The sequence below is a fragment of the Dermacentor silvarum genome, chromosome 5 (assembly GCF_013339745.2).
Source record: "Dermacentor silvarum isolate Dsil-2018 chromosome 5, BIME_Dsil_1.4, whole genome shotgun sequence".
In the NCBI taxonomy this organism is placed as follows: Eukaryota; Metazoa; Arthropoda; class Arachnida; order Ixodida; family Ixodidae; genus Dermacentor; species Dermacentor silvarum.
Window position 1 is genome coordinate 178,222,606 of NC_051158.1, and position 18,236 is coordinate 178,240,841.

At 47.0% G+C, this 18,236-nt stretch overlaps 1 protein-coding gene across 1 annotated transcript in view; it reads left to right on the forward strand.

Moving 5' to 3' along the window:
• Positions 1-17,590, forward strand: part of LOC125945826 (uncharacterized) — a 29,608-nt gene extending 12,018 nt beyond the window's left edge. Inside the window, exon 2 of the mRNA XM_049668131.1 lies at positions 17,207-17,590. Within this exon, the coding sequence (XP_049524088.1) occupies positions 17,207-17,590 (384 nt within the window). The remainder of the gene's footprint in view (positions 1-17,206) is intronic.
• Positions 17,591-18,236: the final 646 nt, after the last annotated feature.

Consider the following 18,236-nt stretch of genomic DNA (forward strand, 5'->3'; position numbering starts at 1 on the left):
GCACCCAGCCCGCCTGTGGTTACCGGAAAACCGGACACGCTCGGCGCTGCGACAGAACTCTCGCAACGCACGCTGTTTGATCGCTCTCGCTGGGGATCGACGGCCGGGCGGCTAGCGGAGAGGTTGGAGTCTTGGAGAGCCTTCGCGCGCTGGCTCCAAGACAACGGGAAGTAGACGACAACGAACGTCACAACATGACGTAGAGCCAGCGAAGGCGGAGCTTAGCCCCGATCACTCGGCGAACGAGTTGAGGAGGAAATGCATTGCTAGGGAGGAGGGCAACATGTAATCGTCCGTAGCTCTCTTAATATGAGACGTTTCTCTTGAATTGTGACGCGAATGTTTTACTGTAGCTGTATCCTACACGTCTACAAAATTTGTCCGAACCGTTTCAGGGACCCTTTAATGCTTGGATGCCACCCGTCTCTTGTGTACTGCACGACCATTGAAAGTACTGGGTCGCCTGCGGTTAGCGCCTGTCTTCTGCCGAGACAGCCCCCTCCTGGATACATGCGAATGCCAAAGCGTAGTCACGTGGCTTCCCTTCCGCGATTGGCTCCGAAGTTTCTTACGGCAACCTACTAAGCGCGTCTGAGTTGAGGAGCTGCTTTCCTCGAACATCGAAGACAGAGCTCTGAGTACTTTTTCCCCGAAGCCAAAAGTTTTCCTCAGGTACTTAGATGATTGCGTCTGTATCGTGAACTAGTCGCAAGTCGAAAACCTGCAGAGCCATTTAAATTCCATAGACCCGGATATACAGTTCACGTCGGAGCGCGAACAAAACGGATCGCTACCATTCCTAGATGTACAAGTTACACGAACCAACGGCAATCTAAAATTCTCAGTCTACCGAAAACCAACCCACACAGGCCGCTGCCTACACTTCTCATCCAACCATCCGGCAAACCACAAGGCATCGGCCGTAAATTCTTTACTGAAAAAAGTCGAAACTCATTGCACATTGGAATCAGATCAAAAGAAAGAAAGGAGAACGGTTCTCAACCAACTCAAAAGGAACGGCTATACTACGGAATTCATTCGAAAAAAAACCCGACAACAAAAAAGAAAAAACAAACAACGAGACCTCCAACCGTTGACTTCCCCTCGACCACAGAAACGAGTGTCCATCCCATATGTCAAAGGTACCAGCGAAGCTCTCAGCCGAATATTGAAAAAAGAAGGCCTCAAAGTCGCGCATCAACCGATGAACACTTTGAATATCCTCATTCCTAAACCAAAAGACCATCCACCAAAAGAAAAAGCTCAAGGCGTCGGCTATAAAATCAGCTGTGGCGACTGTCCGGCGTCGTACATCGGGGAAACCAAAAATCTAAAAGAAAGAATCAGACAACATGAAAACGACGTCAGAACATTCAACCGAATACGCAGCGCCGTCGCCGAACATTCCGAAGACGCCGACCACAAGATTTATTTCCAAGAAAACCAAATCCTTCAAACAGAGACAAACTGGAGAAAAAGGCTACTACTCGAGTCTTGGCACATTCAGAACACGGCGGGTAATATAAACCGCGTGAAGGGCATTCTTCCTTCTTTGTATGTTCATGGCCTTGCAGACGCGACGAAGGGAAGAAAGGACCCCCCGCTCTAGGTCAGCAACACCAAAACAACTCGTCCCCCCCCCCCCCCCCCCTGTCCCTCGTCAACGCATTCCCACGACTAAAGGGCGCCCAGCATCGGTCAGCCCAGCCGACTAGCGACGCCGAAGCCTCCCCCCCCCCCCCCCCCCCACCACCTATTTTGTCTGTCTAGAACAGGTGCCCTGCCGTAAGGTGCGTAAGGTCTCCGCACCTTACGCTCTCTCCCCCTTCCTCTCCTTTGTTACGACGGACCTTTTAAAAGCGGCACACCGCCACCTCCGAAGAATACCCCCTGAAGAAGGAGCCGAATTGGTTCCGAAACGTCGGGCTAGTAAATTTCTTTATTTGGTTGGAGTCAATCTCTAAGTCTTAATCAATTTTCCCAACGAGACAGGTATTTCTGTCGAACTGTTTAGCTTCTAGCGAATACTGTAACTTGTAGCGATATACTCCCAAATACAGCGCCCAGCGCTGTATTTGGGAGGATATCAGGAGGCTCAGGAGCTGCTGGTCATCTGTGACCAGGATGAATTCTCGGCCCAGGAGATAATCACGAACCTTCATTACTCCAAATACGAGGGCTAATGCTTCAAGTTGAAGTTGCCAATAATTTCTTTCTGCTTTCGACAATGTCCTCGAACGAAACGCGATCGGCTTGTTGACGTTCCCGTTCTTTTGAAAAAGCACTGCGCCGATGCCTTTTCACAGCGCAGCTATTAAAGCTCTTCGGTTCCCCGCGTAGCGTTCGCAAAAACTTGCTTAGCGATGACTCACTGCGCACAGCTGCACCTCGCTTCACCTTACGATAGCCAATCGATAGCCATTCAATAGCTAATCGATAATTGATCAACAAAAACAATACATTCCGGAAAATGCTGGGGATGACTTGGTAGTGCTTAGCCTATCCGAAATACGTGGCCAATACCTCGCGATAGCCAATTAATAGCTCATCAATAATCTATCATTAATTACTAAATTCCGAACAATGCTGGGGATGACTTGGTAGTGCTTCGTATAGCACTACGTGGTCAATACCGCGGGCAAGATACGTGACCAATACCTTGCGATAGCCAATCGATAGCCAATCAATATTTATTTATTTATTTAATTATTTATTATACATATTTTCAAGTTTCAAGGCCTAGTAGACACAACAGAAAGGAGAGGTGAGAACATACAATATTTGCAGTACAGAACAAGAACGGAAAAATTAAACTGTAAGGCACTTTGAAAGGAAATTTTGAAGTTAGTGGTGTCACAAATGGAGATTGTGGAGGCGGGAAGGCGGTTCTATTCATTGGCGGTTCTTGGCAAAAAGGAAGAATGGTACAAATTAGTTCGACAAGATGGCAGTTCAATTTTGTGTTGATGGTCGATACGAGATGATATGTAACTGGGTGTGGTGAAAAGGGTTTTCTTTAAGAGGAGGGTTAAGGTAATATATTCTATGAAAAAGACAGAGACCAGAATACTTGCGACCTAATGAGAGGTCAGGCAGATCTAGTGTTCTTTTTATGGACGTGACGCTAGAATGACGTGAATAATTTGAGAGAATAAAACGGGCGGCGCGGTAATGAATGCTTGCAAGGGAAATGACGAGATTGGTATGAGCAGGGTCCCATCTGGCACAAACATATTCTAATTTCGGGCGGACGAGAGTTTTATATAGAGTAAGCTTTAGTGAGGCGGGTGCTGATGCAAAGTTTCGTCTCAAATAGCCTAAGGTTCGGTTAGTTTTGTTAGTGACATATTCAACATGCACGTTCCAAGAAATGTTGTTAGTGATATACAGGCCAAGATACTTATATGAGTTAACAACCGACAAGGCATTGCCATTAATAGAGTATGGGAATATATCAGAGGGGGTAGAGCTAAAGGAGACGCGCATACTTTTGCATTTCGTTATGTTAAGCTGCATTCGCTATTTGATGCACCAGTTGGATACACTGTCCAGGTCGTCCTGTAGCTTACGGGAATGACTAAGGTTAGTTGTCTTGCGATAGATGACACAATCATCCGCGAACAGCCCAATGGTTGAATTAGAGATACAGTCAGGAAGGTCATTAATGTAGATGAGAAAAAGCAGGGGACCGAGTACCGATCCTTGTGGTACACCGGATGTTACGGAACAAGGTCTGGATGTAAATTCGTTCGCGGTGACATACTGGGTCCTGTCAGAGAGGAAATCGTTTAGCCATAACCTTGGGGTCAATATTAAGAAGGGAAAGTTTGAAAATCAGTAAATCGTGAGAAACAGAATCGAAAGCTCGTGAGAAATCAAGAAATACGCAGTCGCTGTTGAATTTCTGGTCCGCATTATTAAACAGGTCGTTTGTAAAGAAAGCAGTTGCGTATCACAGAAGATTTTCGAAAGCCATGCTGTGTATTATTAACGAAAGAGTTGGTCTCGACAAAGCTAATAAGATGTGAATAAATAATATGCTCTAACATTTTGCTTGGAATGCATGTTGATGAAATTGGTCGATAATTTTAGCGGAATGAATGTCACCTGATTTATGAACCGGAACCACCTTTCCCACATTCCAGTCATTGGGCAGGGCAGCAAGCTGTAAGGACTGGTCAAAAATATTTGATAAAATAGTGGATGAAAACAATTCAGTGCATTTTAGCATTCTTGAGTTAATGGAGTCAGGGCCACAGGACGAGTAAATTTTTACATTGCTGATCAGTTTGCCAACGCCGATCCAGTCAAAAAAGATCGAATCCATAGGCGGAAAACTTGCATCTGATAAAAGAGGCACAGCAGTTGCAGGCGGCTGCTGAAAAAATGAGGAGAAGGTATCATTCAAGATATCGCAGCGCTCGCGGGGCGAAACAGGCACATCAGACCGCACTAACTGCAGGGCATTCTTTTTAGTACCAATCTAATAACTAATGTAACTAATTAATAATAATAATAATAATATTCAATAATAACTAATTAATCATCAATCAATAATAAAAAATCCGAAAGAAATGCTGGGGATGGTTTGGTATAGTGCTTAGCATTCTTGAGTTAATGGAGTCAGGGCCACAGGACGAGTAAATTTTTAGATTGCTGATCAGTTTGCCAACGCCGATCCAAATACGTGGCCAACACCTTGCGATAGCAATCGCTCGCCAATCAATCGATAATCGATACCGATCAATAATCAAGAAATTCCGGGAAATGCTGGGGATGACTTGGTAGTGCTTAGCCTAGCCCAAATACGTCGCCAACATCTTGCAAGCCAATCAATAGGTAATCAATAAGCAATCAATTATCAATAAATTCCGGAAAAGCATAACTCGTAAGGCCTGGAGCAGCAAGGTGCCAATCAGCTCCGCTGTTTCTTTAGCCTTGCGCTACTAGTGCAAGCTACGCATATTTTTTTTTTTTTTTTTTGTGATGCGTCCCACTCTAGTTTCAGCCGATGTGAATGGTCCAAATGAACACCCCTGCTTGTAGCAAGCACCGTTTTGCTTTCTTTAACGCTGTTTGTTGTTCTCCTCCCCAGAATCAACGTGTGTTCTTTTCCAACCACCGATACAATGGAGCGAGCACAGACGATATGTACGGCAAAATTTTGAGTAGAAAGTGATCATGCCATGAAAAGAACGCATTCAGCTACATTTTAAAGGCTAGGGGCTTCTGTTATTGCTTCGTAATTCTTTTCTATCATGTGCAAACCTTGCTGATCGATTGGATGGCCAAGATCTGTAATGGACATTTGCCGAAATTTACATAGCCCGAAGGCTTAGGCAAGAGATACGAACATTAGTAAACGAAATGGCAATCACTCTTCGACAGGAATTACACCAGTTAAAACACGAGCTTCAACAAGATAAGGAGCGCCTGAGCAACGAAATGCAACGGGACAGACTGGAACTCAAGGAGACTTTATCGCAAGATAGGCTGGAAATAAAGGAAGAAATCAAAACCACCCTGCAACCGATGTTCATTGAGCTAACCCAAGAGTTTAGACAACAAATTCGCGACGAAGTTACTCGGACGGTCGTCCACAACGCCACCCCCAACCGCACCCGTGTTTGTCCGCTCGAGGCAAGAGAAGATATCCGGGCGCATCCATACGCATGCCCTTCATCTCAAGCCAGTTTACAATAAAAGATGGCTAGACAACAAAATGTCGCGCAAACACAACCCATCAAAATTTGGCAATGGAACTGCCGCAGTTTCCGCCGGAAACGAGGAAATCTAACGCAGTTCACACACGCACAGACACACACACCAGACATATTGGCACAACAAGAAACATACATTGAACCTAACTGTCTGGATACAATACAAAGAACACCACAATGGTCCGATTAAAACAGCGACATTAGTGTGAAAGAGGTTAACCGCAATCGACCACACCCTCAGCTACGAACGCATACCGCACGTACTCATCGAAATCATTCTTGTAGACAGGAAAGAGCCTAGCTTCTTTGTCCTCAACATCTATAGTGCCCCTAAAGAGCGGGCAGACTGTTTCGATGGGCTCTTCAAACACGCACTAAAGGAAGCAAAGCAACGTTTGCTTATTGTAGGGGACTTCAACGCAGCACACCCCACGTGGGGTTATAATACCGCTAATCCAAAGGGTCGGCGGCTAGCACTGACGATAGCACAACTAGGCTTGACCATACTTACAGACGCAGCCCACCCAACGAGAATAGGCAACAGTGTCAGCCGAGACACCTGCCCCGACCTTACGCTGATTAAAGACAACAGGTACCAGGGATGGCACAACCTCGATGAGACCCTCAGTAGTGACCACAATATAATAGTAACGCATCTAATAACACCGCGAACAAAAATTAAAGAACGTAAAATACGAATGACGGATAGGGACAAGTTCCGACAGCAGCGTAAGCAAGAAAGCACCAACGAAACCTACGAAGGCAGCTTGAAACCAGAAACTCTGCAGGAATGGATCCGCCAAATTCAGACAGACTTCCGTGCGACAACGAAAATCATCGACACGTCACCAGAACATCCCGATGTCGACAGGCACCTATTACACCTTTGGAATGCTCGCCATTGCCTCCAAAAAAGGTGGAAAAAGCAAAAGCACAATCGCAAGCTCAGGTAGCGGATATCCGCCTTAACAGTTAAGCCCAGGCGGAAAGTTACGCAACCGAACTAACGCGAAATAATTGGAAGAACCTATGCAATCAAATGCAGGGTACCTTGGGCACCGCCAAAACGTGGCTACTGCTTAGAAATCTCATCGACCCCAATCAATCCAAAGCAACGAGCAGCAAAACCCTTCAAAAAATCTTGAGACAGGAACCTGGGACTGATGCGGCCATAATACAACAGCTAAAAGACGCTTACGTAGGTACAGGCCCCAAACCAACTTACATAGATTATCCGCATGCGGAGCCTTCGGAATTAGACAAAGACATCACACCACATGAAGTTAGAGCCGCACTGCATCGAATAGTACGCAACACCGCCCTGGGAGCAGACGGAATACAGTACCGGCTTTTAAAAAACCTCGACGACAGATCGATAAAAGAACTTACAGATTATTTTCAGTACCACTGGCTAGAGGGCACGCTGCCGCAAGAATGGCGGCACGCCGATATTACAATGATGCCAAAACCAGGCAAGCAGCCCTCTCTAAACCAACTGAGACCCATCTCGCTCACATCATGCATAGGAAAGTTATTTGAAAACGTCGTCCTGGCAAGACTTCACCCGTACCTAGAAGAGCAAGCCTTATTGCCGCACACAATGTTCGGTTTTCGAGCGGGGTTATCCACTCAAGACGTACTACTGCAAATTAAGGAAGAAATAATTGACCATATCAGCACTCAACAAAACAAAGACATTCTTGCGTTAGACCTGAAAGGCGCGTTAGATAACGTAGCTCACGACCTCATACTCACCAATCTAGCGGCAACAAAGTGTGGCTGACGACTATACAATTACGGCCGGGCGTTTCTATAGGCATCGACTATAGGCATCGGAAATATACGTTCGGACTCTTTCCCTCTTGCGGGAAAAGGCAAGCCTCAAGGGTCAGTGCTTTCCCCCGTGCTATTTAACATAGCTATGAGCAGACTACCTGCACTACTAGATGCCGTACCGGGAATTAGGCATGCGCTTTATGCTGATGATATCACCATCTGGGCCACCAGTGGCTCAGATGGTCAAATACAGGACGCACTACAAGCAGCAGCCGATGTCACCCAGCTCAAAAGTCAGAACCGCTTATAGTAAAAAAACTCCAAAGGAAACATCACCTACCGCCTGACATCACGGTGACTATCGAGGGTGAACCTGTAAATAAGGTTAACAAATTACGCTTACTAGGACTCCACGTTCAAGCCAATGCAAAAGCGACATATACCCTGACGCTACTGAAGAAACAGATTAATCAAGTAGTGCACATGATCCGGCGGGTGACGAACCGCCGCCACGGCCTAAAGGAATCCGACGTCATGTGCATCATACACACTTTAATCGTAAGCCGCATTACCTATCACGCACCTTACCACCGACTCACCCAAAACCAAACAAACCAGCTAGACACACTCATACGAACAGCGGTGAAAACGGCGACAGGCCTTCCTATCTACACCTCAACAGCCAGACTATTACAGCTTGGTTTGCATAACACCATGGCCGAATTAATCGAAGTCCAGAAAGTCGGTCAGATCGAACGACTGAAACGTACGTCGAGAGGAAGGCACGTACTCAGACAAATACGTTACCCAACATCAGAGTTTGCCCCACGAGAGCCCCTTTCAATCGGCCCAAACATCAAAGAAAGCATTACAGTGGCCCCCATACCTCGGAATATGCACCCCGAACACCATAAAGGCAGGCCCACTGCACGTGCAATGGCACTACACTGAGCATACGGCAACGACCTCGACACCTTCTATACAGACGCCGCGTGCTACCCCGACATTACAGTCAAAGTGGTAGCGGTGGCTGACTGGAGGCGCGAAGCACTATTATCAACCACAATACGCACTGACAACTGCACGGAAGCCGAAGAATGTGCCATAGCCCTCGCCATCAGCGCTCAACGCCCAGATAAGACCCTACATATTCTTACAGATTCCCAGCAAGCACGTCGAAACTACGCACAAGGACGGATTTCACCGATCGCTCCTAAAATTCTACACAAGAAGCAAAACATTCCACTAGTTCACCTAGTCTGGACAACTGGGCATGCGTCTCTCCCTGGCAATGAGCGCGTTCATGCGGCAGCCTGAGGCCTAACCCTCCAGGCACCGGTGGAAGGCCAGTCCAACCCAGACAAGGTGGAAACGATACCGCTTACATACACGCATATACTACAACACCATAGACTATCCCGTAGAACATTCCCTCCACCACACGTGAAGCTAAACCGTGCAGAGGCAGCCGCTGGGCGCCAGCTCCAAACTAATACGTTCCCCAGCCTTGCTCTCCGCCACACTTTTTACCCTAGCCAGTACCCCGACAAATGTCCTTTCTGTGGTGGTCACCCAAACCTCTACCATTCTACGTGGGAATGCTCCAAACCACCCGGCTTACCTAGAATACCCAACCCCTCCCCATCCCACTGGGAAGCCGCTCTTTCCAGCTCAGCCTTCGACGACCAGCGATGCCTGATCGACCGGGCCAGCCGGATAGCAGCAGCAAATGGGGCCCTGGACTGAGGGCTCCACACTCTGGGACTTCGTTTTAAAACATCAAATAAGGTTTTCTACTACTACTTACATTTGTCCAGGCGCAGTTTAACGCCACTCTCGCGGAAACCCTGAAGTACGGCTTTTAGCACGTCATCACTTCCGGCTCTTTTGGACACCAAGACATCGTCTAGATAAGCTTGCGCGCCTGATAAGCCTTGTAGAACTGTTCCCATCCTTCCTTGAAAAATGGCTGGCGCACAGACTATGCGGGAAGGTAATCTGTTGTAGCAGAAGATGCTTTTATGCATATTAATCACGCATATCTGGCGCGATTCCTCATCGAGAGGCACTTGGTGATACGCAGCACGTAAATCCAGCGTATTGAAATGTTTTCCACTGCTTAAAGACGCGCACGTGTCATTGATACCTTTTAACGGGTACTGTTCCAGCTCACATGCCGAATTTAAAGCGACGTTGAAGTCATCACATTTCCTAACGGTGCGTCCTTCTTAAGGAGAGGTACAATGCGCGTAGCCCACTCGGAATGCGGCACCGGTGACAAGACGCTTAATGCCACGAGCCTATCAAGTTCTTCAGATACCTTGTCACGCAGAGAGAAAGGAATAAATAGATCGGGCCTTGCAGAACCTGGGCGTGGCTCCCGCCTTCAGCTGTAGATGTGCCCCGGGTCCTTCGATGAGGCCTAGATCCGAGCTGATAACATCTGGAAACTCGGCGAATACGTCAGCAGTGACCTGCGTTCCGGCATTTTACTGCCAAGTGACCACGACGACGGCAGCGATAACAACGAGCATTACTCCAACGGCAGACATTACTGTTGTGTCTTATGCAGCCACGACGCCCACAATGGGCCAGGACCTTTGTCGTTGTGGTAGACTGCGCCCTAATTTTAAGCACCGCCGACGCGTCTGCAGCCATTTTATTCGCGTCATTATCTGCAGCTTCAGCCGACAGTGCCATCGTTTCGGTGTCCTCTAAGGACATATCTTTATTTGTCAGGAGTTGTTTCTGCAGTGCACTCGATCTTAAGCCACACACAATTCTATCCCGTAGCATTCGGTCGAGCATAGTACCAAAATTGCAGTTGTCTGCAATTCGACGAATTTCAGTAATGAATTCTTGAACAGGCCCACCATGAAGCTGGCAGCGGCTGAAAAAAAAGTGTCGCAGTTTCACCCGAAAGGCGAATCATTAATTGAGATAGCCAATTAGAAGAGAGCTATACGGAGTAAGGATAGTAGTTTTATCAGCTGCATAAACTTGGACATGTAGCAGCAGCAGCAACGCGCAGAACTGTTGTCGAGGCCGTGGGCGTTTTGCCCGCGTTCGCACCGAACGAGCGTGGCGTTGGTGACTGTTGCCGGTGCCACTGGCGGCAAATTCGGAGGTTTTCGACGAGATCAAAACGGCACACTCGTCGAGCAGCGTCAGAAGTCTTTACCACCTCCCCCCCCCCCCCCCTTGCAACGTTTTTATATAACTACGCATGTGGTGCCGCAGCTAAACGTCGCCTCCCCTCTCTCACTCCCGTGAGGGAGGGGGGAGGGGAGGGGACGTTTAGCTGCGGCACCAAATCCGGGCAATCTGGGCTAGCTTCTGGGCCTCGACAATCTCACTGAAAGTGTTATGAAGGCCTAGCGCCATAAGTGTTATAAGGCCTAGTGCCATAAGTCCAAGTACCTGTTTGATACTGTTTCTGATGATCAGATTGAGCTTGTTCTCATCCCCTTTGGTCCAGGGGTGAGCTACAGCTACGTAATTGATATGGCTCATTAGGAAAGCATGGAAGAGACGCCGTAGATTTTCTACCGATAGTCCGCCTCGTTTGTTGGTAACTAGTTTGATTAGTTTAGACATGGAGTCTGCGTTAGTGGCTATGCGCTCTATGCGGAGTCCGTTCCTGCCGTCCTCCTGCAGAATCACTCCTAGTATACGAACCGAAGTGACTTGTGGAATTTGCGTACCGTCTTCTGTGTATAATGAAATGGGTGAGTTGGGAAGCCATTTGGGACCTAGTTTCGGTCTGTACAGTAAACGCTCAGACTTCTTGGTCGATAGCCGTAAACCCGTCTGTCGGAGGTAGGCCTGTACCTTGTATACCGCCGTCTGTAGATTGCGTTCGATGTCCCCGTCGCTAGTGCCCCCACACCAGATGGTAATATCATCGGCGTAGAAAGCTTGGTGGACGTCATCGATTGAGCTCAATTCTCTCGAGAGAGCACTCAACACTAAGTTGAAGAAAAATGGAGAGAGCACTGCTCCCTGCGGTGTGCCTCTGGGACCCAAGTTGTACGTCTTGGAACCTAAACAGCCTAGTCTAATGGTGGCTTTGCGTTCTTTGAGAAACGACCGCACGTATGCATAGAATCGGTTGCCGAGTCCAGCGTCGGCAATCGCTTGTAGTATGTGCGAGTGTTCAACGTTCTCGAAAGGCCTTTTCTAGATCTAGTGCGAACACGGCCCTGGTGTCCCGGGACTTGCCCGTTAAGATCTTGTGTTTCAAAATAAGCATGACATCCTGTAGCGACATGGACGGCCGAAAGCCTATTTGATTAAAATGGACGAGGTGTTTCTGTTCCGCATGTTTCGTGGCCCGTTTGAGAATGACGTGCTCAGCCACCTTGCCCACACACTAGGTGAGGGAGATGGGCCTGAGCAAGCCGAGCTCAAGGGGTTTGCCTGGCTTAGGTATGAGCACGACGGCGGCTTCGCGCCACTCAAGCGGGCTGCAAAGAAATGGCAAACCTAAGCCGTGTACAGAAATGTGTACACCATGACTGAACAGGATACAGTAACCTTTAGTAAAGGGACACGTAGCCTTTTTGTATTGTAACTTCTCATATGGGCATACAGTCTTCCAAGTCTTCACCCACGCGTCCTGCTGCGCATACCCATGTATTTAGGACATTGACTCTTCGGCCACCCGTCAAACTGTACCGCAATACACCAGCGTAACTCACCGAGCAGCACTTCATCAAAATTACATTTCAATAGATCGTCTGAATTTTAGCAACATTCAGTTACCAATGTGAGCAGGATACTCTATTCTGAAAATATAGGTATTTAAGGCACTTTGTGGTAATTTCTCCGGTGCGTTAATAGTAGCGCTTTGGACAAGGTTAAAACGCTGTTCTAACTCAGCAAGGAAGTCACGACTAAGTGCCGGAAAAACGTATGTTATCAGAAAAGGGTATCCTTTCGACGTAGGTAACGGAAAGTTTTTGCCCTTGAACCAAGGTTCGCCCCTTGAGCTTGGCTCGCTCAGGCCCATCTCCCTCACCTCGCGTGTGGGCAAGGTGGCTGAGCACGTCATTCTAAAACGGGCCACGAAACATGCGGAAGAGAAACACCTACTCCCTTTTAATCAAATAGGCTTTCGCCCGTCCATGTCGACACAGGATGTCATGCTTATTCTGAAACACAAGATCTTAACAGGCAAGTCCTGGGACACCAGGGCCGTGCTCGCACTAGATCAACCGATCAGCCGATCTTCTGAAATACAATTTTTTGATAGCGCTGCTCAATTAGTTACACTAGTGCTTTGCGGTGAAGTTTGACGGGTGCCGAAGAGTCAACGTCCTAAATTCATGGACATGCGCAGAAGGACGCACGGGTGAACACGTGCAAGAATGTATGCCCATACGAAAGACAAAAAAAAATGGTTCATAAAAATGGCACATTGAAGGCAGCCAGTACTGAAAGCCTACCAATTTTCCATAAATGGTGCCTGGCACCAGTATCGAGAAATTGGGAGTAATAATCTGCAATGAAGTGCGTTGCTGTTTCAGTTATTGTTTCTGCATGCCCTGCAGCAAAATTCTGTACGTAAATATCTGAACCGGAGCAGCAATGCATTTTATGGCTTGTTTGCCATATGTGCTTTTGAGACTATTTTGCGACAGAATGCTTCCAGCAACCGCACCAGCTCTGCCGTTAAGTACAATTAGTTGTTTACATGCTCATCCGTCAAATATAGGTAATATTCTTACTAACGATTATTTCGGAAATTCGGTTGCGATTGCTATAAAACGTGTTCAATATAAATCAACACTTCGCCTCAAATTCTCTATTTTTATTATTGAAGAACAGTCTGTGTTCGTCTTCCTCTCTGTAGTACCGTCCCGTTGTGCTGCATTTCAAGCTGGTTCTTATGTCAAAATACCAACTAGCCCAACACTCAACTCTTTTAAAGGCTGGATTACAGCGTATGAATCACCTTTGCCAACTTGCTATTTTACAGCGCCGGTCAGTTACATAAGGCAGCTTGCAGTAATTAGTTATAGAAGGCACGATGTATCAAAAAAGTTGTACCTCTTGAACTAATCGGGCACATATTTAGTAATTTTAGCATTAAATGGGCAACACACAGAATAATTGATGAAATACACAGTATGCTGCTTTTGTAGAGGCGGATGCATTTTAGAGAGGCTCGACCCACAACCTATTTCTTTGCTGTGGACCATGTTGAAAGAGAGTTTTCTGTAAACAGTATTATGGCACCATCACAATATAATGAGATTTCTAATTATATCTTGCACAAGTGGAAAGCACCACATCAGAAGAGGTGGCACAACAGAGAATCCCTACGCATTTCTGCATGCAACATTGCCTGCACCGCAAAGAAACTTATGGAAGTATGAGGCAGCAGTACCCCCATTCTGTAAATGATGCGAGTTGCAGCTCAGAAGCTGACACAAAACATTTAGTGAAAATTTCCCTTCACAAGCAAAAATACATTTTGCCTTGCTCTGTTCTTTTCCCTTCATAGCCATGAAGCGCTAATGAAAAGACCTTGGAGCACAGCACTGCGTGACAGCACAAATTTCTACAGCAGCACCTCATGGAATGGTGCCAATAGACACAAATGTTGAAAATTCGTGTGCGTTATGATTAAATACAAATACATATAAGTTTTAGACTATCATAAAGAAGACGATTGCATCCCTGTTACGAGCACAATCATGTCTTTTAGCTGCCAGTATGTCAATTGCTAATTCTTTGATCTTGCTGGGTAGTGCAACCTACAAGGACAGAATACTAATCTCACAATCGTATACTTACTTGTTAGTGGCGCACTGCAAACACAGCTCTTAATATCTAATGAAATAGGCATAAATACACCACAAACACAGGAAAAAAAACTACCACACAACAAATATTTAAACACGCGTGCATATTTGAGCATGCTTTTCTGCTATCAAATTTCGGTAACAATAAAAATTCTACATTAAAGAACTGAACGCATATTAATTCCCAAGTCACTTCGTACACCCTTCTAGTTCAAAAGACAACACCGCAAGAATGCAACATCAGTAAAACCAACAGTAAAAAGGCAACATCGTCATTATAAATGAATTAGTGCAATTAATATTCTTTAAATAAGGATAATTTACAATTCATTTCTAAGCCACTCGCAGACACACGCCAGCAAATAAATAACCGAACAAGAAGCATCGCTCCCCTAGGTCACATTTATTGCTGCCTACGGCATTGGTTACAGCATTCACAACACAACGGATGCTCACTACTCTCGGGTAAGCGAACAACTTTTACCATTGGTCACCGACAATGCGCCTCGTTGCAGCGGTCACACAGCACAACAAACATTTCCCTGCGCCACGGGGTCATGGCTTCATTTCAGCAGCTCGCGCACCTTCTGGAATCCTCTAGGTAACTGTATCACGCCTCACGGGCTGCTCAGACACACAACACTCCTGGTAAGCGCACGCCACCAAATCGGAGAGCGTAAAAACGTGGTTAAAGCGATGATCAAAAAGCGCGACACGATCGTTTCAAAAGGGCCGCACCAACGATTCTCTTCCCGGCATGCATCTCGAGATTTGCGCCACGCAGATGACATATCAGTGCGCTCATGTATGGCTAAAACTGAAGCGCGTTTGATTACGTCATGCATCCAGCGCAACTAAAAATAATAATCAGACTACACTTCCGTCAAAGTGTCACAAAACCATATATCAACATGTTATTACTCTATAATTTAAAGATGTTGCTGGTCGTTTGTATATGTATGTTTTCTCCTTGCTCATTTGGTCGGCCGCCATTGTGGCCTCATATCGTGAGCGCACGTTCATCTTTATACGAGACCTTACTGGAGCGGCTGTCGCCCGTTGTCATGTGAATATAGCGGCGTCTTTCTCGCGTGTTAGTGAGCGCGCAGAAAGTGGTGCGTGTCTGGCGTTCTCTAATGAACCCGAGATTTGCTGCAATTTAATCGCGTTAAACACGAAAAAAAAAAGAAACACGGCGGCAATACATTCTGTTCCAGTGTACACTAAGTCTTATTACAAAACATCTTTCTCCTCCTATAGAATAGTTATTCGGCCTGCTTAACGCTTTTAGTCTGTCGGTCGGAGAGCTTTCACAGTACTCAAGCGTGCGCCCTTCAGTGTACGCCCGCTTTAAGGTTGTCGCGTTTCACGAGGAGGAGGCGGAGGAAACAACTTTATTTCGTCAGTTTGGCTTAGGGAGGGGTGGCTACCAGTCGATGCCTTACACCCACCTCCTCGGCTCTTTCGATGGCCCGAAGTTAACCTTCAAGCTCGGGTAGCGGAGTACTGCTTCCCACGCTCCGGGAGATCTGGTTGGGGGGGGTCTTACCTGCAGTTCCAGAGAAAATGGTCTAAAGAGGCTATGGACCCACATAATGAGCAGTGTGGGACTATCAGGTCAGGGTAAATGTGTGCGCATATTTGAAGGTTGGGAAAGGAGATAAAACAAACGCGACTAGCGGGAACTTTCATACAGAAGAAAATCAACGGAATTATTAAGTACAAATATATATTCAATCACCCAAATGCATACGCTTTTAGATTTTGTGCAGGTTTACAATTCTGCGCTTTATACCAAAGCCTAAATGCCCGCGTTGGTAAGCGTGGGGCTTTCCACCCCATTGAACCATAGTGATAATTTATGCCACAACATCGTTTGTGCGGCTTGCTTTTAAATTATAATGGCACGTATGCAGTATGGATAATTGACCAATGAATTGAGCATGCGATTGTGCAAGATTTAAACTTGTTTTGACATTGCGAAACCAGGGATCCCTACTGGTACCAATGAAATCTTAATTTAGTCCAGCCTGTTTCAGTCCCCCGGCTGCGCACCATATCGCACACGTAAGTCCCGGCTGAAAGTAGCATATCAGGATTCCAATACGACGCAATAATCTTTAAACTGCCAATCCATACAATAGGTCCCCTGAGCCACGAATTACAACTCTTTTAGTAGGTTACAATCTAAAGCTTACGAGACATTTGGCATTGCAGTAACTTTTAAAATAGACGCTTCGACACATGTAACCTCTAGACGCGACTAAAATTAACAAAACGAAAAAGATCAGTTTGTTTTAGTAACAAAGTAACCTTTATGTTACATGCTATTTGCAAGTATAGGTTAACTTAAAGTTACCGTCCAAAGAGGGTATATACACGAGCGTTGTTGCATTCCACCCCTATCCCAATGCATCCTCCGCGGCCGGAATCGAACCGAGCCCATCGAGCTCAGCAGGGCAATCCCATAGCATCTGCGCTACCACTGTGGGCGGAATAAAGCCATTGTTCGCAACAAATATTGCAATGAAACTTTCTGTGGTGTGTCTAGTGAGAGCATCAATTCTATGCCACGTGTGCTGATAACGACGGCATCCTTGTCACCAATCAGTTCTGGCACGACCTGGAGATTATTGTCAAGCATTTATTTTTTTAACGAAGGATTCAGAAAAAGAACGACACCCCCTCCCCATTCTCTGCCGCCACCCCCCCGCCCCCCTTTAGCTTCGCGACCGAAATGTGCGGCGCTAGTGCGGTGCAAAATTTCAAATTGAGCAGCACACCTGCCCCCCGACACCGTTCATTATTTGAATCGATTATTTAAGCCCCTCCACGCCCCTCCCAGTTATAGCTACTACTTGCCGGACAACGATTTCTCATGGAATGTTGCATTTCTCCCAGGTGACTCACATGATGCAGTTCGATCCATACGAGGACGTGATAGCCACCGCTCAGTTCACTCTTGACATGGTCTACATGCTGGTGGGCTTCGTGGCCGTCTCCTTCTCGGCGGCCGCCGTGTGCGAGGCGCACGATGACTCGCTGCCTCAGGTCAACCGCCTGGCGGCCGTGCACTGTGCGGTTGCACCGGTCCCTGACCAGGAGTTCCTGGAGCAGGCGTCCCTCCTCATGTCGCAGATGCAGACTAAGGACGTGTCCCTGACGGCATGGAAGTTCTACGAGCTCAACCGCGCCGCACTCGTCACGACAGGAGGCGCCGTGGCGACTTACGTGGTGGTGGTCCTCCAGATGGCCCCGTCATTTTTGGAAGCCGCGAAAGAATGAAACATTCGTTGCTTGAGTTGGTTGAAAAAGCCGCAAATAAACGCACAACCAAAATCACATAGTAATTCAGTAATCCAGCCAACACAAGGCGTGATGGTCACTTACCACGTTTAAGTGCCTGCCAAATATGTAAGGCCGAAATTTCGCCGGAGCCCAAGTGATCACAAGGCAATCTTTCTCCGTCGTAGAATAATTCGCTTCCGCTTTTGACAGTGACTGGCTAGCGCAAGCTATTACGCTTTCAACCCCCTCCTTCCTTTGAACTAGCACGGCACCGAGGCCTACGCTACTTGCATCGGTGTGGATTTTCGTTTCGGCGTCTTCGTCGAAGTGTGAAAGCACCGGCGGTGACTGCAGCCGTCGTTTCAGCTCCTCAAGAGCGTCGTATTGCCGTATTTCCCACTTAAAGTCGACGTCGGCTTTCGTGAAATGAGTTAATGGTTACAGTGTGTTGAAAAGTCTTTTATAAAGCGCCGGCATTACGCACACAGGTCAAGGAACATTCGCACTGCGTTTTTGTCGACGGGCGGCGGGTATACTTATAGCAATGGCAGCGTTCTTTTGAGCGTTGGGACGGGCTCCGGACTTGCTGATGATGTGACCTAGGAACAGAAGTCCTTAGTAAGTGAAACGGTGCTTTTCCGGC